The sequence below is a fragment of the Desarmillaria tabescens genome, assembly GCF_030435595.1.
Source record: "Desarmillaria tabescens strain CCBAS 213 chromosome Unknown EV420scaffold_6, whole genome shotgun sequence".
NCBI classification, from domain to species: domain Eukaryota; kingdom Fungi; phylum Basidiomycota; class Agaricomycetes; order Agaricales; family Physalacriaceae; genus Desarmillaria; species Desarmillaria tabescens.
Genome location: NW_026848305.1, coordinates 976272 through 994043, shown reverse-complemented (window position 1 = coordinate 994043; position 17772 = coordinate 976272). Strand labels below are relative to the sequence as shown.

The 17772-nt window shown below is 48.7% G+C and overlaps 12 protein-coding genes across 12 annotated transcripts; 8 read left to right on the top strand and 4 right to left on the bottom strand.

Annotated features, from left to right (window-relative positions):
• Positions 1 to 228: 228 nt before the first annotated feature.
• EV420DRAFT_1050826 (uncharacterized protein) lies at positions 229 to 2260 on the top strand. Its single transcript, XM_060465537.1, has 2 exons — positions 229 to 1891; positions 1945 to 2260. The coding sequence occupies exon 1, from the start codon at positions 397 to 399 to the stop codon at positions 1879 to 1881; it is 1485 nt and encodes a 494-aa protein (XP_060335698.1). The 5' UTR covers positions 229 to 396; the 3' UTR covers positions 1882 to 1891; positions 1945 to 2260.
• A 128-nt stretch (positions 2261 to 2388) lies between these two features.
• On the top strand, positions 2389 to 3429 carry EV420DRAFT_1638126 (uncharacterized protein; the record flags this gene model as incomplete). The annotated part of the gene is made up of 4 exons (XM_060476798.1): positions 2389 to 2491; positions 2546 to 2794; positions 2971 to 2994; positions 3050 to 3429. 4 exons carry the CDS (start codon positions 2389 to 2391, stop codon positions 3427 to 3429), a joined length of 756 nt encoding a protein of 251 aa, XP_060335697.1.
• Positions 3430 to 3579: 150 nt separating this feature from the next.
• Positions 3580 to 5308, top strand: EV420DRAFT_1517014 (uncharacterized protein; the record flags this gene model as incomplete). Its single annotated transcript, XM_060471978.1, has 4 exons — positions 3580 to 3759; positions 3810 to 4118; positions 4177 to 4277; positions 4325 to 5308. Coding segments are annotated over 4 exons (1412 nt in total), but the record flags the coding sequence as incomplete, so codon positions are not given.
• A 395-nt stretch (positions 5309 to 5703) lies between these two features.
• Positions 5704 to 7157, top strand: EV420DRAFT_1517010 (CRAL TRIO domain-containing protein). Its single transcript, XM_060471977.1, has 5 exons — positions 5704 to 5925; positions 5994 to 6123; positions 6176 to 6193; positions 6405 to 6528; positions 6581 to 7157. Exons 1-5 carry the CDS (start codon positions 5813 to 5815, stop codon positions 7063 to 7065), a joined length of 870 nt encoding a protein of 289 aa, XP_060335695.1. The 5' UTR covers positions 5704 to 5812; the 3' UTR covers positions 7066 to 7157.
• A 236-nt stretch (positions 7158 to 7393) lies between these two features.
• EV420DRAFT_1638123 (uncharacterized protein) lies at positions 7394 to 7771 on the top strand (the record flags this gene model as incomplete). The annotated part of the gene is made up of 1 exon (XM_060476797.1): positions 7394 to 7771. One exon carries the CDS (start codon positions 7394 to 7396, stop codon positions 7769 to 7771), a length of 378 nt encoding a protein of 125 aa, XP_060335694.1.
• Positions 7772 to 8402: 631 nt separating this feature from the next.
• Positions 8403 to 8736, bottom strand: EV420DRAFT_1517007 (zinc knuckle-domain-containing protein). Its single transcript, XM_060471976.1, has one exon. It carries the CDS (start codon positions 8711 to 8713, stop codon positions 8408 to 8410), a length of 306 nt encoding a protein of 101 aa, XP_060335693.1. The 5' UTR covers positions 8714 to 8736; the 3' UTR covers positions 8403 to 8407.
• Positions 8737 to 8805: 69 nt separating this feature from the next.
• Positions 8806 to 10003, top strand: EV420DRAFT_1760578 (uncharacterized protein; the record flags this gene model as incomplete). The annotated part of the gene is made up of 3 exons (XM_060480630.1): positions 8806 to 9344; positions 9394 to 9577; positions 9633 to 10003. Exons 1-3 carry the CDS (start codon positions 8880 to 8882, stop codon positions 10001 to 10003), a joined length of 1020 nt encoding a protein of 339 aa, XP_060335692.1. The 5' UTR covers positions 8806 to 8879.
• Positions 10004 to 10073: 70 nt separating this feature from the next.
• EV420DRAFT_1517003 (V-type ATPase) lies at positions 10074 to 10990 on the bottom strand. The gene is made up of 7 exons (XM_060471975.1): positions 10903 to 10990; positions 10843 to 10855; positions 10705 to 10787; positions 10577 to 10652; positions 10416 to 10528; positions 10274 to 10359; positions 10074 to 10218 (listed from the first exon to the last, which is right to left on the bottom strand). Exons 1-7 carry the CDS (start codon positions 10957 to 10959, stop codon positions 10164 to 10166), a joined length of 483 nt encoding a protein of 160 aa, XP_060335691.1. The 5' UTR covers positions 10960 to 10990; the 3' UTR covers positions 10074 to 10163.
• Positions 10991 to 11057: 67 nt separating this feature from the next.
• Positions 11058 to 11734, top strand: EV420DRAFT_1263463 (ribosomal protein L6, alpha-beta domain-containing protein; the record flags this gene model as incomplete). Its single annotated transcript, XM_060467175.1, has 2 exons — positions 11058 to 11627; positions 11681 to 11734. 2 exons carry the CDS (start codon positions 11058 to 11060, stop codon positions 11732 to 11734), a joined length of 624 nt encoding a protein of 207 aa, XP_060335690.1.
• Positions 11735 to 12554: 820 nt separating this feature from the next.
• Positions 12555 to 13996, top strand: EV420DRAFT_1638118 (major facilitator superfamily domain-containing protein; the record flags this gene model as incomplete). The annotated part of the gene is made up of 7 exons (XM_060476796.1): positions 12555 to 12733; positions 12797 to 12912; positions 13206 to 13341; positions 13396 to 13452; positions 13514 to 13568; positions 13619 to 13926; positions 13984 to 13996. 7 exons carry the CDS (start codon positions 12555 to 12557, stop codon positions 13994 to 13996), a joined length of 864 nt encoding a protein of 287 aa, XP_060335689.1.
• A 92-nt stretch (positions 13997 to 14088) lies between these two features.
• Positions 14089 to 15425, bottom strand: EV420DRAFT_1516996 (uncharacterized protein). The gene is made up of 6 exons (XM_060471974.1): positions 15384 to 15425; positions 15100 to 15335; positions 14964 to 15042; positions 14607 to 14911; positions 14279 to 14555; positions 14089 to 14186 (listed from the first exon to the last, which is right to left on the bottom strand). The coding sequence occupies exons 2-5, from the start codon at positions 15313 to 15315 to the stop codon at positions 14307 to 14309; spliced, it is 849 nt and encodes a 282-aa protein (XP_060335688.1). The 5' UTR covers positions 15316 to 15335; positions 15384 to 15425; the 3' UTR covers positions 14089 to 14186; positions 14279 to 14306.
• Positions 15426 to 16759: 1334 nt separating this feature from the next.
• EV420DRAFT_1050640 (uncharacterized protein) lies at positions 16760 to 17622 on the bottom strand. The gene is made up of 2 exons (XM_060465536.1): positions 17439 to 17622; positions 16760 to 17381 (listed from the first exon to the last, which is right to left on the bottom strand). The coding sequence occupies exons 1-2, from the start codon at positions 17476 to 17478 to the stop codon at positions 17014 to 17016; spliced, it is 408 nt and encodes a 135-aa protein (XP_060335687.1). The 5' UTR covers positions 17479 to 17622; the 3' UTR covers positions 16760 to 17013.
• Between the last annotated feature and the right edge of the window lie 150 nt (positions 17623 to 17772).

Genomic DNA, 17772 nt, shown 5'->3' with positions numbered 1-17772 from the left:
TCTGGAGCTTGTCACTGTCAGCGGTAACATGATGATGATGAACAGGAAGCCATGGAGCATGACGGCAGCGGTGAACTTTCCGTCTCAGTTGGCGATATACTCTGACTTTGCGAGGACGGTTTGCTCGATACCATGTCCCGACTACACTGTACAGCACCCCAGTTCCTTAGGCTGTCGTATTTGCATGCCCTTTGAGGACCAGAGATGCAGTGAACATGGCCTACAGTGGGGCCGGGTCGACGTTTCCACGGTTGTTACTCCCATTACCTGGGTTTCGATGCAGTGCGACTTGTGTCGCGTAGAGATTCTGGTGACACCGGGAATAATGCATATATATACGACATTGACGGGGTGCAGGTAAGTAAAGGGATTTGGTTCCGGCGGCACGTGCTCGATATGCTCTTGGTGTTACACCACTTCCAGCTTTCCTTACGACGTCAACTGGCCCGCTGCCTAGCAAGCATGACAATCTTAGCACCCCCGACAACGATGGTGAAGGCTCGCGTTATCGGCACAGTGGTGACCGACCATTCCTCGTTGAGTTCCCCGATTGCCTATCTTCCACCAGAGCTGCTCATCGAGGTCTTTGCCTTCTGTGCCGCGGCTGACGGGCTGTCGCCACTCGCCTTGGGCCGCGTATGTCGGTTCTGGAAGGAGGTCGTTGATTTCTCGCCTAGGATATGGCAGGTCATCACCTTGGACGACAGAGTCGGCTCTATCGTCCTTGCACAGCGACAAGCCAGCGTATGGCTACTTCGCTCAGCTCCTCTTCCTTTCGACGTCAACCTTCATGCGTCTTCACCAGACCACTTGTTTCCTCTTCTCTCTCCGTGCCTTCGTGAGCTCGATCGTTGGCATCGTTTCACACTCTCAGGTCACCGCCAGGAATCCGTCATTTTGACTGACCTGGATATCAAATCTATGGAACGCCTCTACATCGTCATTCGTTCGGACGACGGAGATTTCGAGGATGAAGAGCTACCCCGCGCTACCTTCCTGGAACATTCTCCTATGTGGCCGGGCGAAGCGGTTATGAATGTATGGATGACAGGTCTGCCCCCCTCCCGTTCCTTGCCACCTCTTCACTTCACGACCATCACCATCGTCGACACGTCTTTCCAAATTCACCTCACAGCATCAGCCATCCTCGACTTCCTCGGTGCTTGCCCCGAGCTTCGCACTCTGGATTTTGAGGCGTACATTTATTCCGATGAGCGAGACAGCCTGCCGTCACCCATGGTCTCACTCCCATATCTCTCATTCCTGTCTCTGAAGTCAACAAGCCTCACCAGAGCCATCCTTTCCTCTATCAATGCCCCCAATCTCAGTGAACTATATCTGTCGTACCTTAACGTGGATTTTGACATCCTGATAGAAGGTCATGACAATGGGGATAGCGAAGACGAGGCTAACGATTTCTCCCGATCGCCATCTAGTGATCATGCAACTGGGATGGGTCTTCGAAAGCTCATCTCACGCTGTAATCCTCCCATCAGAATTTTGGAGATGGACTACAGCGATATGCGGACGAAGGATTTTTTGTACGTCTTCGACCATCTGGTTACGCTTGAGGACTTTGTCATTGTGGCGTCGGACATGTCGGATACTGTCATCAGACATCTTCGCCCTTTCTGGGCGAATAATGGAACAGAGATGCAGGTTCGCTTGCCACTGTTACAGCGCCTCGTCCTCCTCCACTGTCACAGACTGACTGGTGATATCGTGGTTGATGTCATGAAGTCTCGCGTCCAGTATACAGATAGGCTTTCGTCGCCTGCTGCTACACTATCGGAATTGATGGTATCTGAATGCGAGGGATTCACGGACAGTCATGCGCAACTTCTTAGAAAGGAACTTGGGAATCGATTTAAAGACGAATAAAGTTTTATTGGTGAGTGGCTACCATGTTATACAGTTGCCATCCATACTCACGGCTCTATCTAGGATGTCTGTATATACTGTTTCATGCCTGTACGCTTCTATGCCCCTCACATGCTAGCTCTTCCGATACTCTTCTGAAGCTATGGAGGATAACAAGATCTTCAATTGCGTTCACTGTAATTGCCAAAACCATCTTTTGTTCGACTGCCTTGAGGCGATTGGTCTGTCATCGTGCCTTGATCGCCGTTGGTCTGTCTTAAAGCCTTTCAGTCGACAAGGACACCACAAAAACTCACGATTGCACCACCATTCGTCTGACCTATCGGCTTACCTCCGTAGTCAAGCTGCTCTCACGAGAACACAACCGGATTTCTTACAACCACCATCACCTGCCTTCCTCGACAATATCCCGGGTAGCATGTCCACGACAGGGTTCTTCGAAGAGTCGTTGCTTAGCAGGCCCTGAAGGTTTTCACTGGAGAATTCAGGGACGGCGCCGAGGGGGACATGCCACCGGTGGTTATTGACACGACAGAGGACAGAATATCTCCTTCCTCACATTCTCCGACGCTGTCGTCGCTTCTCAGTGACCTGGCAGAAATTATAGCAGGTAAGTGGCACAAACCGAACGACTCGCGCCGTTTAGGTGATTATTCATCATCAGCATCGAGTGACGATCCACAGGAGCTGGTTTCTAGCAATGAGAACCCCATGCACCAGGCCCTCGTCTTCAGAGAGGCACACGAGATAGACCGCATTTTCGGCGACGCGCTCAGTAGGGATCATCCATTATCAAAGTGTCTCCATGAAGAAGCTATCATGGGATTCCATGGATTACCCTTCTCCAAACACGGAATCAATTTGTGCCCTTGGGTGTACAATGTGTTCACTCTCGACCGAGGCTCTTTACCCGGTAGAATTCTCGCATGAAGTCGATGCCTCTCTTCTGGAGGAACGTGTGCATGATCTTGGCATCGACGCGGTGCATCCTTTACTTCTTGATACAGCGAGTCAAGTGTCCCTAGAAGATCATCTTGCATTGAACGCTTCCTTTTGAAACGGAATTTAATGGTCACTCCGACGTACCAGTGACAAGTGTCGATACTGATAAAGGTGAGCCTTGTGATAGACCCTTTTTGGGTGATAAATATCTTACCAACTCAATCAGCCGAAGTGGTACACGTTGATCCTCGGGATTCTGTCGAGAAGAAGGGGCGAGCAAAACCGGGAACACACGCCAGACAGCGAAAGCGAGAGGTTGTCCCACCGTTTAAGGAGAATAAAGATGATGGGAAAGAAAACGTGCCGGAAATCCATGAAGAACCCACGAAGGATTCTCTGAGGTGGATACGAGACTTGCCGCCAATGAAATCACCTCTAGCCTCGGCAAATACTAAGAGGAGCCAGGCAAAAGAGGATAGGGCCAAGCCAGATGAAAGGCCGAGCACGCCACTACCTAACGACAAAGTGGAATGGATGGAAAAGATCATGGAGACAGCATACTGTAATATTGTTCCCCCGAAACCTTACAAGCCCAAGCCCAATTGATTACTCTATGCTGCATTTTTACTCACGGTGGAAGTAGCTATGGTTGCAAGGGATTTCTAATGAGTACTTCCTTGCTAAGTAGAGTATCTAAAGCCTACCATAATTATGTGTTATATGTAACGAGCAATAAAATATGAACATCAAAAGCGTAAATGGCGCGACTCCCGGGACCGGCCCTCAAACGACGCGTGGCACGTGATTCCCCTTGTAGTCAACCATCTCCAACGAGCTCCAGCGTTGCCTTGATATCGGCGATGGAGTTTCCCAGCATGACCAGAAAATATAGCGATGAGGAAAAGTCCCAGCTTATCGCGAATCTTAATCTCGAGGGTGCGTAGTAGCAGATACGATATGTAAAGCTGACCTGATGGCTGTGGCAGTCGCCCATCGTACTCGTCAGCTCCGGTCGTGGCTCTCGGGTGGGCTCGAAAACTTCAAGATACATCAGGAAGGACATGTTTCCCGGATACCGAAGCAGATTCGCGGAATGACGATGCGCGAGTTTGGTGAGAAGTACAACGGAAACGTGCAGGCTGCTTTGCGGGGTGTACAGCGAGAGAAGATGGCTAGTGCAGGCAACGATCCTGCCTTTGGAGAGATCGATAAGGGTATGCGGAAGAGAAAATGGTTGGCGAGTCAGGATCAGGAAACTATGGTAGAACCGTCTGAGCCAAGAGCTGTGAAGAATGGTGCGTACTGTCCGTCCCCCTTTTCTCTACGATTTCTACAATCCCGTCGGTTGGCTAGCTCGCTTGGAATCTCCACAACGACAACCTGGCTCATCTACTGGTCCTGGTACTGCTCAACGAGCGCGTCTTTTATCGGGGGTAACAAAAACACCTGGCAAGGTGCGTCACTACTTGGAAGAAGCTTTTTGGTATCTGATGTAGAACAGTCACAGGGTCGCCCGCTGCCTCGTGTTCCACAATCTCCCAGTCCTCAGAAATCGAAGCCACCTTTCAATGCTGGCCCGGGTGCCGCCTTCCAATCCAAGTTACCTTCGCCCACTAAACCCAAGTCAAATAATCCTCTTACCCGTTCTCGAGTCCCTTCACTATCCACGTTCAACCCTACGTTGCCACCCAAAACGCCGGGTTATCCAGGGAGCAAGCCTCCGAATAGTAATGTCATACGCATGCCTCGAAGAGATGAAAGTATGCTCAGCGTGAATGGCTCACCGTTAGCTAATCCCTTCGAGTTTGGCATGAAGTGGGTGAAAGGAGCGAACGGTAGTGCAGAAGAGATTACGCCCGACACTAGCAGGCCTACACTCAAACGGACGAAAAGCAATATTACTATCTCTCGGGATCCTTCGTTCAATGCGAATACCCTACACTCGCGGTCACGGTCACAGAGCAGCCTGCGCCCTTCGTCCTCCCAGCCTTCATCTACCGCACTTTCGCGGACAAACTCTGACGCGACGCTTCCGTCGTCCCAACCAAGTCCCTCACATAACCTGTTCACCCCCACTCGTGCACAACCGACACCGTTCCCTAAGGACTCGGATCCTCCGCCACTTCAAATACCCACTCTGACGAGGTCCTACTCAGTCACAATATCGACCAAGGACGGTCACCTTTTAGAGTTTGATCCTCTGCAGGCTTCGCCTGGCTCCCTTGATGCCCTTGAGGGCATCTCATCCAGTGCTAAGAAGCAGGCAAGAGAAGAGATGGGTCGGCTTGTGCAAGCTGCTGTTGACAAGTGGAAGATACGTTGAGAGGCACGCGCATTATTTGACCTTTATTTATTTCGTTCCTTCTATACTTACACGTTTTTTTATCTGTTCTCGAATACCACCATCTCTGCATCTGTAGAAACACGCAACGCGACTGTAATGTATTATTGTTCGTGGACAATCCGAGCTCTCAGTGTATGATGCCCTTCGGTTTGAAGATGCTTCTTTCCGCTCGGTCAATTTTGCGGTTGGGTTCGGAACAATAAGTCGTGCGGTATTACATGGAAAAGAACCTGGTTTCCTCATGCTCAGCAGGCGACTGGACCCAAACCATGCGACAAGGGCTTCTAAGCGCTGGTTATTATCAAGGTCAGCGACACGGAGTAAGCGGGTAAAAACTGCGGTGGTTAGCCGACCGTAGGCGCGCCCTGAACGGTGGTGGCTGGTGAGTGGCTACGATCTCCATATGTTTCTCTTCCAGTTATTAGTAGTAAAAATATTCAATATCCATGGATAGCTTGGACATCCAAACTTGTAATACGAGACGCGTCATGATTAATTATTATCGGAACAACTATACGTCATCGCTGTTCCCGATCATCAAATCATCATGGGCGGCCATGTCGGAGTCCACGTCGGCTTCGTAAACCGGGTCCCATTTAATCGCGTTCCTTGTTCCTACTACCAGTACCACTCACCACGACAATAATGGCTCCTCACCGCCGCGAAGAAGAGGCCCTCTCTACCTTTCGGAAGCAGCTCTTTGACGAGGATATCCTGCATGAGGGAGACTCCATTGGTACGGACGATGAGACGCTTCTGTACGTTCGCCCTGTCAAAAATGAAAAAAAAAAGTGTAAGAGGAGGCTGATACCCACCTGGTTCATAGGAGATTTCTGCGGGCCAGGAAATTTAATTTGAAGCATGCGAAACAGATGTTTCGCGATTGCCAAGAGTGGAGGGCTTCGGTGGAGGGTGCGGGTATCGATGGGCTGTACAGGGAGATCGACCCGTTCGATGTATGTCATCTCTTTTGTTTTTTAATTCTGGCTTGTCACTGATTATTTGCAGTATCCTGAACGCGAAGCCGTCTTTAACTGCTGGCCTATGTGGTGAGTTCTTGAAAGCACTAGAATCACCTTTTCGTTTGCTCAGATTATCGCTAGGTTTCACAAGGTTTGTCTGCACTCCTAATTTTCGTCATCCAAGCTCACCGACACGGACATGCTATGCTCAGACAGACAAGGCGCGTCTGATCGTATCCTTGAGCTCCCCTATCGTTTATCTAACTCTTCCGCAGAAAGGACGTCCGATAAACGTCCACTTCTTTGGAAATCTTGATATACCAAAGCTGTACAAGGAATGTACACCTGAAAAACACTGGCAAACTGTCCTCGTAAACTGCGAGTCTTTGACGCGGGAAGGTGCTCAATGTATTCATTTTTCAATCAAAGTGGGCGCTGACAATGATTATAGTCATCCCCGCTGCTTCCAGGGCAGCCGGAAAGCCCATAGGCACAGTCCTCGTCATAGTCGATCTCAAAGGCTTTGGATTGAGTCAATTCTGGCAAATGAAATCCCTCGCTCGGAGTTCTTTCCAAGTTTCTCAAGACTACTATCCCGAAACGATGGGCCAGCTCGCAATTATAAACGCTCCCTCATCTTTTACTTTCATCTGGTCCGTGATCAAGCCGTGGTTGTCGAAGGAGACTTGCGAAAAGGTCGATATCCTCGGAAGTGACTACCGGGAGGTTCTTCTAGATTTGATTGATGCCGATGCGCTACCGAGCGTGTTGGGAGGTGAATGTCGGTGTGATGAGGCAGGGGGGTGCCATTTAAGTGGCGCTGGCCCTTGGTTAGAAGGCCGGAAAGGCTGGGGTCCCAAGGCTCAAACTGACAGTGATGATGATAGTTCGACAGATGTTGGTACGCCCAATAGTGGGAAATCTTTGGAATCTTAAGAATCTATCCATTCGCAGCTTGTATAATGGCTACTACGTTGCATGTATCATATACCATAAATCATCATATTTGTACATTACCATCAAAATCCAGTGCTCGAAATCACCCTCCAGCTGACAAAAGGTGAATCAAGCCCTCTCCACGCTGACTCCAGTGTCTGAGAGAATGGAAACTCGGAGTCTCCATCATCTCCACGACCGACACAGCCCATGAGATGATCTGATCGACGCCCCTGTGTAAGTTGTATATAGCCGGAGGCAAATTTGTTCAACTCCAGCTCATCACTTGGATTCCACTTACACCAAACCACTTTACTTCACTGCATCCATGCGTTTATTCACCCGTAGCTCAAAGTCAAAGAGCCAAATCCCGCCCGTTATTACCGCTGACAATCTCGTCACGGTCGTCCCACCCAAACGCCGTTCGATATTCAGGACGAAGAAATCTGAACCCAGAATTCACATCCCGGTCCAGGACCCAGCTATTACTGAGCGACAGCTCGAGGTTGTCATGTCTCTTCACCCGCTCTCGGATTATTCGCGGTATCCCTCCGAGTCGTTCCCAAACAGAGGGAAAAGGAGTAGGGACTCTAGCGCGTCGGTATCCTCAGCGTCGTCCTTGTCAAGCTTGAGTCGAACGTCTTCGCCGGTACCTCTACCGAGTGCTCTGCCGTACAAGAAGCGTAGTTCGCGTTTACATCTTTAAAGGCTTATTAGAGGGGTGAAGGTGGTTTTGTTTTACTATTAATCATCGTGGTCAGCAGCGAGTTTTTATTCCATGGACGTTATATTGAAAGCATACATACATATGTTCCTGTCATCATATCCCTAGATTTCATGCAATAGTATATAAACGCTTGATTTGGGTTATCTTCGTTTTGACTGTTCGATTAATAGAAAAGTATATTGCGAGGACATGAAAAGTAGCAGGCGAATAAGCTCCTGCAACCGTCGAATCCAGTAAATAAGCAAAGGAAAATATCATCGATGATTTGTACAGCACAGTTAGGCTCCCTATGACCTTCTCCCTCTCGAGACTGACGACGACGGACGACTCCCACTGCGACGCCGCTTTCGTTCCCGTCCTCGTCCAGAAGATCCAGAAGAAGAAGACCCTGAATCACTATCCGAGCCGGACGAAGAGGAGTCAGAGTCAGAATCCGAATCCGAATCTGAACTGGAATCTGAAGAAGAGCTTGATCGTGACCTGCCACACACGTATATCAGCCAGTGCTACACTCTCTTACACAGAAAAGTTACTCACCTCTTCTTCCGACTTGAGCTTGAGCTCTCGGCAGCCTTCTCCTTCTCCTTCCTCTCCTTCTCTTTCGCAGCTAATATCTTATTGGCAGTGCCTTTCCTGCTCATAGCCCGTCAGCTTCCACACCCCACAGAAGAAGAAAGAATCGACCACTAACGGATTCTTGAATTCTTCCGGCACCTCCACCGAGGGCTTTCCCTCCGCCTTCAACTTTGCCAGTACACGGGGGTTCTCCAATTGTTGCGTCCTTGAAGGCCGCGACACGTACGGGCGGGTATTCTTGCACTGATAAGTGAAATGACCCGTCCCCAAGCACTTTTGGCATACAGTAGATGAGGTCGCTGTAGGGTTGTTGCTTGAGCGATGGTGCGGAGCGTATTTCGACATGATGGTTCGTTAAGGACACAGTTTTAGGGTTAGGGTCTATTTATTTTACTGTCTATTTTCATTTTCGAGTCAACCTCGAATTTTACCCACGACTGCCTTGGACTCGAAAAGTTCTCATGATGACTCTTCGTAGGCGCTTGTCAGTACTTCTTCAAGTTCGACTACCATGGGTGGGAGCGCGTTCACCACCATAGGCCCGTTCCCTCGTCTCTCCCGGGCCCTCTACGCAGCTCTCAAAGCGCGCCATACCGCTAGTCTGGGTACTGTCTATACCCAAGTCTGCACCCCCCTCGAGGCACCAGAGAAGCAGGACCACGGGGATATCGATTTCCTGGTGTACTCTCCCGATCAAGCCCGATTACCGTCGCACGATACTGTCAAGGACCTGCTCGGCGCTGTGCACGTTCTGCCAATGCCGGGACCGCGGACGTCGAATTATGCTATCCCCATCCCGGAAGACGAGTTCAATTCCCAGATGTATGTGGGGTGGTACCAAGTCGATGTGCATGTCTGTGGGTCTCTGGAAGAGTTTGCGCGTGTGAGGTTCTTTCATTCTTATGGTGATATGGGCATGATACTGGGTCTGGTGGCACGGCATTCTGGGTTACATCTTGGTGTGCATGGGTTGAAGGTATTGATTTCTCGCTTTGTAGTGGGACTTGGTTAATCTCTGTGTATAGTATCCAAACCCCCCGAATCCAGGCATCATGCTGTCAACCGACTTCGACGTTATCACTGATTTTATTGGGTGCGATATGAAGCGTTACGAACAAGGATTTTCCACAAAACGAGCCTTGTTCGAGTGGATCGCAAAGTCGCGCTTCTTCGCACCCAGAATGTTTGGCAAGAGTGATGCGGACGGGGGTAAAGTGAAACAGGAAAGAAAGATGTACTGGGAGTTCGTCGCATGGGCGCGAAGCCAACCGAATTCCGAGTCCTAATGACGAGAGTCCTGCCGAGAGACAGCGCAGAATACGCGAAGAGGCTTTGCGTCACTTTGGCAAAGATGTCGTGTTGAACGTGCAGATGAGTGAGATCACAGCAAGGACTAGGCTGAAGGCTGCATTTAATGGGAAGATAGTCGCTGAGTGGGCTGAGATGGGTACCCATTGGCGCGGTGTAAAGATGATCATGGACCGTGTTAGGGAACAGTGCGGTGGTGGTGATGAGCATGTAATGGAAATGCTTGATAACGAAGAGAATGGAGAGGAGAAGCTCATACAAATGGTCATCCAAGCCAGAGAAGATTTGGGTCTTAGGAAAGCTAGCGACATTACCTCTGAAAATTAGTTGATTGGTTTTTTTGTACTGTCCCGGAATTTGTTTCGTGACCTGTTTCGAAAGGCAGCTGATCGGGACATTGGAAATGCAAGTAAGTGTGGTATCATCATTAGAGTTAAAGAATCCGAAAATATATGTACATATCCACAGTACATAGCGGAGAGTTTTCTCAGCACACATCGAGTGACGATGCCTTGGAGTTCATGATTAGTGCCACGATTAGTCTGTCGAGTCAGGACATCAGATGACACAATACGAAAAACGAAGTCGTCAACGTACCCGTACAATCCCAACACTTCTGCAAAAATGAGTATCAAAACCATGGAAACAAACACCTTGGATTCGTGTACGTATGCTCGTACGCACTGACCCGAGAGATGTAATGAGTTGGATGAACGGGAAGAAGAGAGTTATCACGCACAGAATCCCCAACAATTCCGATAGCATAGCCAGCTGTTAGGCCTGTGAATCCACAGGCAAGACCGGCACCTAGGTGAACGAAGCCAGCAAAGAGGGGGTAGCCATTCGGTTTCACTACAAGATATCAGTCGACATGTACCACATTAGTGAATGCATACCCACTGTCCCCTGATATTAGCACGGACACGACAAGTCCGTATACGGCAATGATTCCAGACATGACGACTGGTATGAGGGACTACGCAACTAGTTAGGGAACCGTTCATTTGAATGCGTAGTGACCAAAGCACCTTCATTATAAGTTCAGGCTTGAATGTTCCAAGACCTGCGATTCCAATCCCAGCTTTTGCTGTTCCAAAGGCAGCACCGACGGCTAGACAGTACGTTGGGAATTAGGTGCTGGGCATGGGTTGTGGAGGGATACGTACTGCTGAATACCATCTGTAGGAAGTCAGAACCAAGAAACCATAAAAACAAGCAATACTCACTGCTGACGCGACGCCAGCGAAGCCAAAGAACGGGGCATACGGTGGACAGACAGACATAGCGGAGGTAAGTAGAGTCGGACGCGATGGCCGTGCTTGGCTCGCTGACATTGTCCGTGTTTGGCTGGGGCGTCTCAGCCTTTTCCTCTGTAGAGTCCATGAACATCGCGCGTCGAGCCTTCAGCAGCACCAGCACTGTCTTCTCCAGGATAGGCAAGACACCAATATCCATTCCACCCACTGTCACGTACTCCCAATCACCCGACGCTCTCACCGTCACCGGCCCGCTCGGACAGGCCTCCATTGCACTCCATCCGTTTATCACCCTCACTCCCAGCAAGGACCCTGCTGCTCCCAGTCTCACTGTCTCCATCGCCGACCATGACGAGAAAAAGCAGCGCGCGATGTGGGGCACGACGCGTACGCTGATAGCCAATGCCATCACGGGCATCACAGAAGGGTTCCAGGTCCCGCTGTACCTCGTCGGTGTTGGGTATCGAGCTGCTATGGAAGAGGATCCACGGGGGACAATGGATGGTGGTAGTGGAAGGAGGTTCAATATGAAGCTAGGGTATTCGCATACCGTGTATGTGCCCGTGCCGCCCCATATACAGGCAGAGGTACCTGCGCCGACGAAGATTGTACTCAAGGCCACAGATAAGCACGAGCTAGGGTTGTTTGCTGCCAAAGTGAGGAGTTACAGGCCACCAGAGCCGTATAAGGGCAAGGTCAGTGTCCAATCTATCTATATATTTCCCTCGTACTGACTTTTTTTCGGTAGGGGATATTTATTGGCCGCGAGACGATGAGAATGAAGACAGTCAAGAAAAAGTAGTTTCTACAACGCGTCACCTCTCCGTACAAAATCATACTCATAATTCGACATTGGATCCCAACGTTTCGGCTCGCCTTCAAAGGACGGGTCGTTACCCTACGGTAACTGTATACTGACGCACCGGCAATGGTAAGTTTCGAAAGTCTTTCAAAGTCGCGTTCAACCAGACAAGAATAGTTTTCCCATCCAATGAGTTATCTTATCACGGTCTTCGATCTCTTCAGCCATCTCTTCTGCTTTCTGTCATCTATGATGCTCCGGAAAACTCAGTCTTAATCATCTTTCTGTCTTAGTCATCGTATTTCGTGAAACCAATGACTTTATGGTCGACATGCTAGCGATACCTCGGAGATCCTAACCAATGTTGGGCCTCGCAATGTCCGACTAAATGCATTGTTCTGCAGCATCTTGACATGCACAGGAGAATATCAGATCCCGCGTTCCATTCTGATATCTCCTCTTGAGAAAAAAATCCTCTGTTTGGACGTGACTTGACACTACTCTGCGGGGTCGCAGATTTCACAGACCTCGAACCTTTTGCCAGTGGCGAAAGAACGATATTGACAATATCGTCTTAAGTTTGCACTCTCAATCCAGTCGTGAAGAGAGAGAAAAATCCTCAGTGCTGAAAGATGAACAGTACTCATCAATACTTATCTTCTGGATTTGCTGCCGATGGTTCAACTTTGGTACATCGTATATCCGCTCTGAGCAGTGTACGTATTACTTGATCGTTGCTGACGCCGGGTACTTATCGAATACTTTCACGTCGTACTTATAAAGCAGTGGATTTCATTTCAAAGATTCGCTACATTTGACCATGTCGCAAGAGAAGGCGGTCTTAGATGTAGAGGCCAAAGGATCTCTGAATGACTTGCCACCACTAAAGTCGGAAGTCCAGGCCACCAAAATCTCGGCGCCCGTGAAACAAGTCTCGATCTACTCGTATAAAGAGACCTGGTTTATCGTCGGGATTATAGCTCTGGCTGGCTTCGCGAGGTCTCTCTAAAATTATTTTGGTTTCTTCACGTCGATCATTGAAACCCACTACTTTTCAAATAGTCCATTTCCAGCCACGATATACTTCCCTGCGATCCCTCGGTTGACCCAAATCTTCCATGAATCAACCGACAGACTAAACCTGACTTTGACCATCTTTCTGGTCCTCCAAGCCGTGTGTAAGTCAAGTTGTTCATGCGTATGGGTTTCTCGTTGACTTTTTCAATATCTTCCCAGGACCCATGCTATGGGGCCCAATTTCAGATCGATACGGTCGAAGACCATGCATTATTCTGTGCTTTGTTATACTGATTCTCTCTTGTATCGGTCTTGCCCTAACACCCACGAACGCGTTTTGGCTTCTGCTGCTGCTACGATGCATCCAATCTGCTGGGTGTACTGGGACGCTTGCGCTAGGTTAAAGCATCACTTACATCGTTCGAACTGCCCGCTCAATTCCATTGTGACTTAGGTGCTGGTGCAATTGCTGATATGACTACCAGAGCCAACCGTGGTACATTCTTTGGTGCGTTCAACGCGGGACCTATGCTTGCTCCCGGCATCGGCCCCGTAATCGGAGGCTTGCATTCTCAATATCTTGGATGGCGGTACGGTATTTTGCGCACATGTTTAAGTCTGATTCCGAGTCTTGATCTTCACAGCGCAATCTTCTGGTTCTTGACGATATTCTCCTCCATCGCGTTGCTCATCATCCTGGCGTACGTACTTTGGCTTTTATTGGCACACGGCTTCCTGACCGCGTATACAGATTTCTACCAGAAACCTTACCCTGTATCGTAGGCAATGGAAGCATCCGACCTTCATTTTATCTATCGTGTTTTGATTCCTGTTGTCGGGAAAGACCGCATAGCTGACGACCCCCAGGACATACAAAGACTTCCTCCCAAACCATTCCGGAATCCGTTCTTACTCTTTCTCCATCCCGACGTGCTCGTGTCAACTTTATTCACAAGCGTGATATTTTCTATGCAGTACAGCATTTCAGGAACCCTCTCGAACGCCTACACGAGCCAGTATCCTTTTCTCAATAGTGCCAATATTGGCTTGTGCTATTTGCCCAATGGATTGGGCCTAGCGGGCGGTACGATCATCAACGGGAAATTGTTGGATGTGGAATATCGTCATACTCGGGCTAGAACTATTCGTGAAGCCACAGAGAAGGGTAGTCATGGGTACGTTCTCTGCAGTTACTGTACTCGTGAACACGTAGGAATAACGTCGCTCCTTAGGACTGTCCTATGAGCTCATACATAAAGTTCCAAAGCTGATTACAGAGGTTTAGATAGGCCACTGGTTCGGTCCCGTAACAATTAGTTATTCTCATAGTAATCCAGCTAGCGTTATACCTTCTCAGAGTAACTAACTGTAGTACGGACGTCGTTACGTTTCTTTTAAGGAGCACCGGCGACTAATAAAACTTCCTTCCTTCCTTCTATAGTTGATCGAAAAATAAAGTAGAGAATACAATAATAAAAAAGGATAGCATGAACAAAATTGTCATCTAAATCAAGCCCAAAGTCTCACCCCAACTTTCAGACGCTCGCCATGAGCTCTAGTGTGTCCTTTCAACAACTACCACGAGCTCATCTGACCGCTCCCGTTGAGCTTCAATGTCCATTTCAAGGGCTGCGCTCTGCCTGGTGGATTCCTGAAAGCTTGCCATGGAAGGTTGCAAAGATTGCGAAGATTGCGAAGACATCTGGAAATGAAGGGTTGACACCGTCGCACTTTCATCAAGTTCTTCGGTTGGGCGGGTGTGTCCTGCCGCTGCTCTGCCAATAAGAAGCGTAGGTGCAACTCCCTACACAAGGTGTTCAATAAACAACGAGGGAGTCCAAGGTAGTGACCCCACCTTTGCAATGCTAGCTATGGAATCAAGGTAATAAAATCCAAAATCAGCACGAATGAAGAACACCAGATATATGATCAGAGTTATCGAATAGAGAGCGGAGGACTCCATTAGCACTTCAATAAAACAGTGATAAACTCTCAGTCGGCTGCCTGCTCCACGTCTAACCCCAGTAACAGTCAAAATACGGAAAATGATGAACAATGTGCACCATAATGTTGTTGCCAGGACGAAAGATATGGAGAGCGTCAGGAATACTGAACCCGATGCACTGGAGTATATATGATACATATCAATGATTCGCGACACTACACATAAAGTTGAATATATGGAAAGGATAGATGGGATTGGACACTTCACCAATTGCGGAAATTAGGGAAAGGATTGGAAGCAGAACAATAAGCCAGCGCCGTCCCCAGACCATCCAACAACACCAAATCTAAAGTCGAAAAGATGGTAAGCTAATGCAGATAATCACCAACAAAGTAGCACACACAATATATAAGTCAGCGAGGATGGTACTCATTAAGGCTGGAATACCGGCCTCCAAAGTGATTGCTCCATTCACACTAATAAGCTTCAAGTAGTATACGGTCCAAAAGCTTTGCCCGTTTGCTATGAATGCGGAGTGTATAAATGACCATTCGACAGCAACATTGATAGTAATCAGAGCATAGAGGAGAATAATGATGACAATCAAGGCTCGTCGCATTGGCCAGCGTTTGTTGATGACTACCATGCGTCAGCTTGGATGCCGTAATAGAGAAGTTCCTGGCTCACATATGTTCCACAATGTTACAGCAAGAATTCCGGTGTATATGCCTGTCATCAGTCAACCCTTAGACGCCAAGGCACTAAACATGTTGCCCACCATGTAATAATGCAAAGAGAATTTTGGAGTTCAGGTAACCATTGAGAGCTTGAAACAAGAAAGCTTTCTCGTCGTTGGTAAGATCTGGTGGAATATCTGCCTGAATCACCATGAGGCAAAGTAAGTGCAATGGAGTAGTGGGTTAAGAGAATAACACGTACTGACCCCACCGTCATTATAAACAGTGCAGCTCATGGCCATGCTCATTGGCTGCTGCAAAGATGATCATCAGTATCAAGTCGAACCAGGATCCTTACGTACCGAACGTCTTCGGTGACTTAATGAACCATCGTGTACCTTGACAGTTTCAACTCGCAAGTGCGACGTGAGTCGAAGTGCAATATTGCCGGAGCAAGCCTTCTTACACGAACTGCGAGCTTCTCAGATATATGTTCTGTTGGATTAGGATCAGGGAAGCCACGTCTACGAAGAGAAAGATAACCAGCGAAGTGAGATCTCGGCACCTACCAACTTGAGCTTGTTCTGTCATGGCATGAATCCTGATCAGATCTTGCTCCAGGATCAACAGGAAAAAAGGAGGAAATTTTCGATGCGAGTTGTGATCGTTACTATGCTGACACACCCCATATAATTGAGTCCCTGTAAAGGTCTTCGGAGGGGCACCAGCTTTTGCAAGTCATATAGAGACAAGAACCAGCTGCACGGTCATATAGGATGGAAGAAAGTTGCCTCTGGTAACAAGGCATCTATTGGAAAAGCGAGGGAAAACAACTACAACACGTACCCCATAACTCCGATTTCTTCTAGAGGCAGTTATCTTTTCCGATACTTGGTATATGTTCGAAGGCTGGGCGTTGCGCAACACATCTGAGTCGACGCATCCTTGTTTGCGCCATTGGTTCTTCATTACCCATCACGTAGACGCCGAGGTCAACAAAGATGTCTAATACTGAGAGCTGAGAGAATAGACTGGTGGGTTGTAGAATCAAATATCGATATCAAGGCCGATGTTGGAAAGATCGGACAAGATGGCGGCCGAGGGGAGATGTCTGCTCGTCAAGCGAAGAAGATGGACTTATTATTCCAGCTACCCTAATCCATGAAAAGCCATATATGTACCACCAACATCCTTGAGGTGACACTTCAACTCACGATACCATCGATACTAATTAGAAGCCGGCTAGATAACACGTCAAAATGGCGATTATGGGCAGTTTTTTAATACTCACCTATCATTTCACCTCCTTGGAGGCCCTGCGAGTTCTATAGCACTCATTTCGTCAGCAAGTCCAAGGAAAACTAGCTGTTCATAATTACAAAGGCTGTACCAGCAGGCTTATGTAGAAACAGGCACACGGGACAGTTCCAGGCCGACTCTCAGTCGGAATCGGAGCAGGAGCAGGAGCGCGAATTTCGCCAGCGAATAAGACGGTGCGTGTACGGTGTAACAGAGCTAATTTGGTCCGGCGGTGCCCGAGGACGTTTCTCCTTCATAGCCGGGGCACTTCCTTTCTAAGAATTGTACGGACGTGAAAAGCCCATCAAGATGCGTCCCAAAAGGAGGGTAGGCGCAACTGCCTAAAGCCAAAATTCCGTTAGGATAAAGTAACGGGGAGATGGAGACCGAATCATATTCCTGTAACCTCGGCCACTGGCTCGAGGTAGTAGGGCGTCCACTCTGCGTGAGCGACGAACACGACATAGAGGACCAAGCTGACAGAGTAGAGAACCGGATTCGAAGAAGAGCTTGACAGTGCGACGATGCAACGACCGCGTGTCCTCCGAACCATCTTTCTCTCGAGGGGTCATGATGAGAGGGCACATAATGAGCATGGTGTACCAAAGGGCTATGGCCGTAGCAAAGGATACGGAGATTGTGAGCCAAGGCGTGTGAGCAATCTCGTTGTGTAAGTCGCTTGCGTTTCCATGATTTTGGATAATACTGGCTGAAGGTTAGGTTGGGATTTAGATGGGAAGTTAAGCGTGAGAAGGCCTGGACATACCGATGGTGCAGACCAGAAGAATGCTAGGCGGCACGACCATTGCCCAGTGTTCGTTGTTTTATGCCATACTGCTCCCATTACTCTCCCCCCAACTATGTGTGGCCTTCATTCGGACAAATCCTTGCTCTACCGATACATCCTTTCCGTGGAGTGTTGGGCCAGGTGGATGGGAATACGAGCGTCCTGCCGCTGTAGAGTGTGGTTTGGAGTTTACTCGTTGATGAGTGGAAGAGCAGGGAGCTGACTGGCCGAGTGAATCCGAAACCCGCGTGCCTCCAAAATTGGAACTTGAAATCACCACTAAAGGTGTTGAAGAGCTACATATATGGCTACT

Excerpts from the sequence above, each read along its gene's own strand:
- EV420DRAFT_1516996 (XM_060471974.1), bottom strand. The coding sequence starts at position 15,315 with ATGCGACGAGCCTTGATTGTCATCATTATTCTCCTCTATGCTCTGATT. Across the intron at positions 14,912-14,963 it reads TTCCCTAATTTCCGCAATTG|TGTCGCGAATCATTGATATG; the intron begins GTGAAGTGTCCA and ends CTTTATGTGTAG. Across the intron at positions 14,556-14,606 it reads CCATAGCTAGCATTGCAAAG|GGAGTTGCACCTACGCTTCT; the intron begins GTGGGGTCACTA and ends CACCTTGTGTAG.
- EV420DRAFT_1050826 (XM_060465537.1), top strand. The coding sequence starts at position 397 with ATGCTCTTGGTGTTACACCACTTCCAGCTTTCCTTACGACGTCAACTG.
- EV420DRAFT_1517007 (XM_060471976.1), bottom strand. The coding sequence starts at position 8,713 with ATGTCGAAATACGCTCCGCACCATCGCTCAAGCAACAACCCTACAGCG.
- EV420DRAFT_1517010 (XM_060471977.1), top strand. The coding sequence starts at position 5,813 with ATGGCTCCTCACCGCCGCGAAGAAGAGGCCCTCTCTACCTTTCGGAAG. Across the intron at positions 5,926-5,993 it reads ACGGACGATGAGACGCTTCT|GAGATTTCTGCGGGCCAGGA; the intron begins GTACGTTCGCCC and ends CCTGGTTCATAG. Across the intron at positions 6,529-6,580 it reads CGAGTCTTTGACGCGGGAAG|TCATCCCCGCTGCTTCCAGG; the intron begins GTGCTCAATGTA and ends CAATGATTATAG.
- EV420DRAFT_1517003 (XM_060471975.1), bottom strand. The coding sequence starts at position 10,959 with ATGTCTGTCTGTCCACCGTATGCCCCGTTCTTTGGCTTCGCTGGCGTC. Across the intron at positions 10,360-10,415 it reads TCGGAATTGTTGGGGATTCT|TGCGTACGAGCATACGTACA; the intron begins GTGCGTGATAAC and ends CTCTCGGGTCAG. Across the intron at positions 10,219-10,273 it reads GAAGTGTTGGGATTGTACGG|ACTAATCGTGGCACTAATCA; the intron begins GTACGTTGACGA and ends CTGACTCGACAG.
- EV420DRAFT_1050640 (XM_060465536.1), bottom strand. The coding sequence starts at position 17,478 with ATGGTCGTGCCGCCTAGCATTCTTCTGGTCTGCACCATCG. Across the intron at positions 17,382-17,438 it reads TCTTCTGGTCTGCACCATCG|CCAGTATTATCCAAAATCAT; the intron begins GTATGTCCAGGC and ends CCTAACCTTCAG.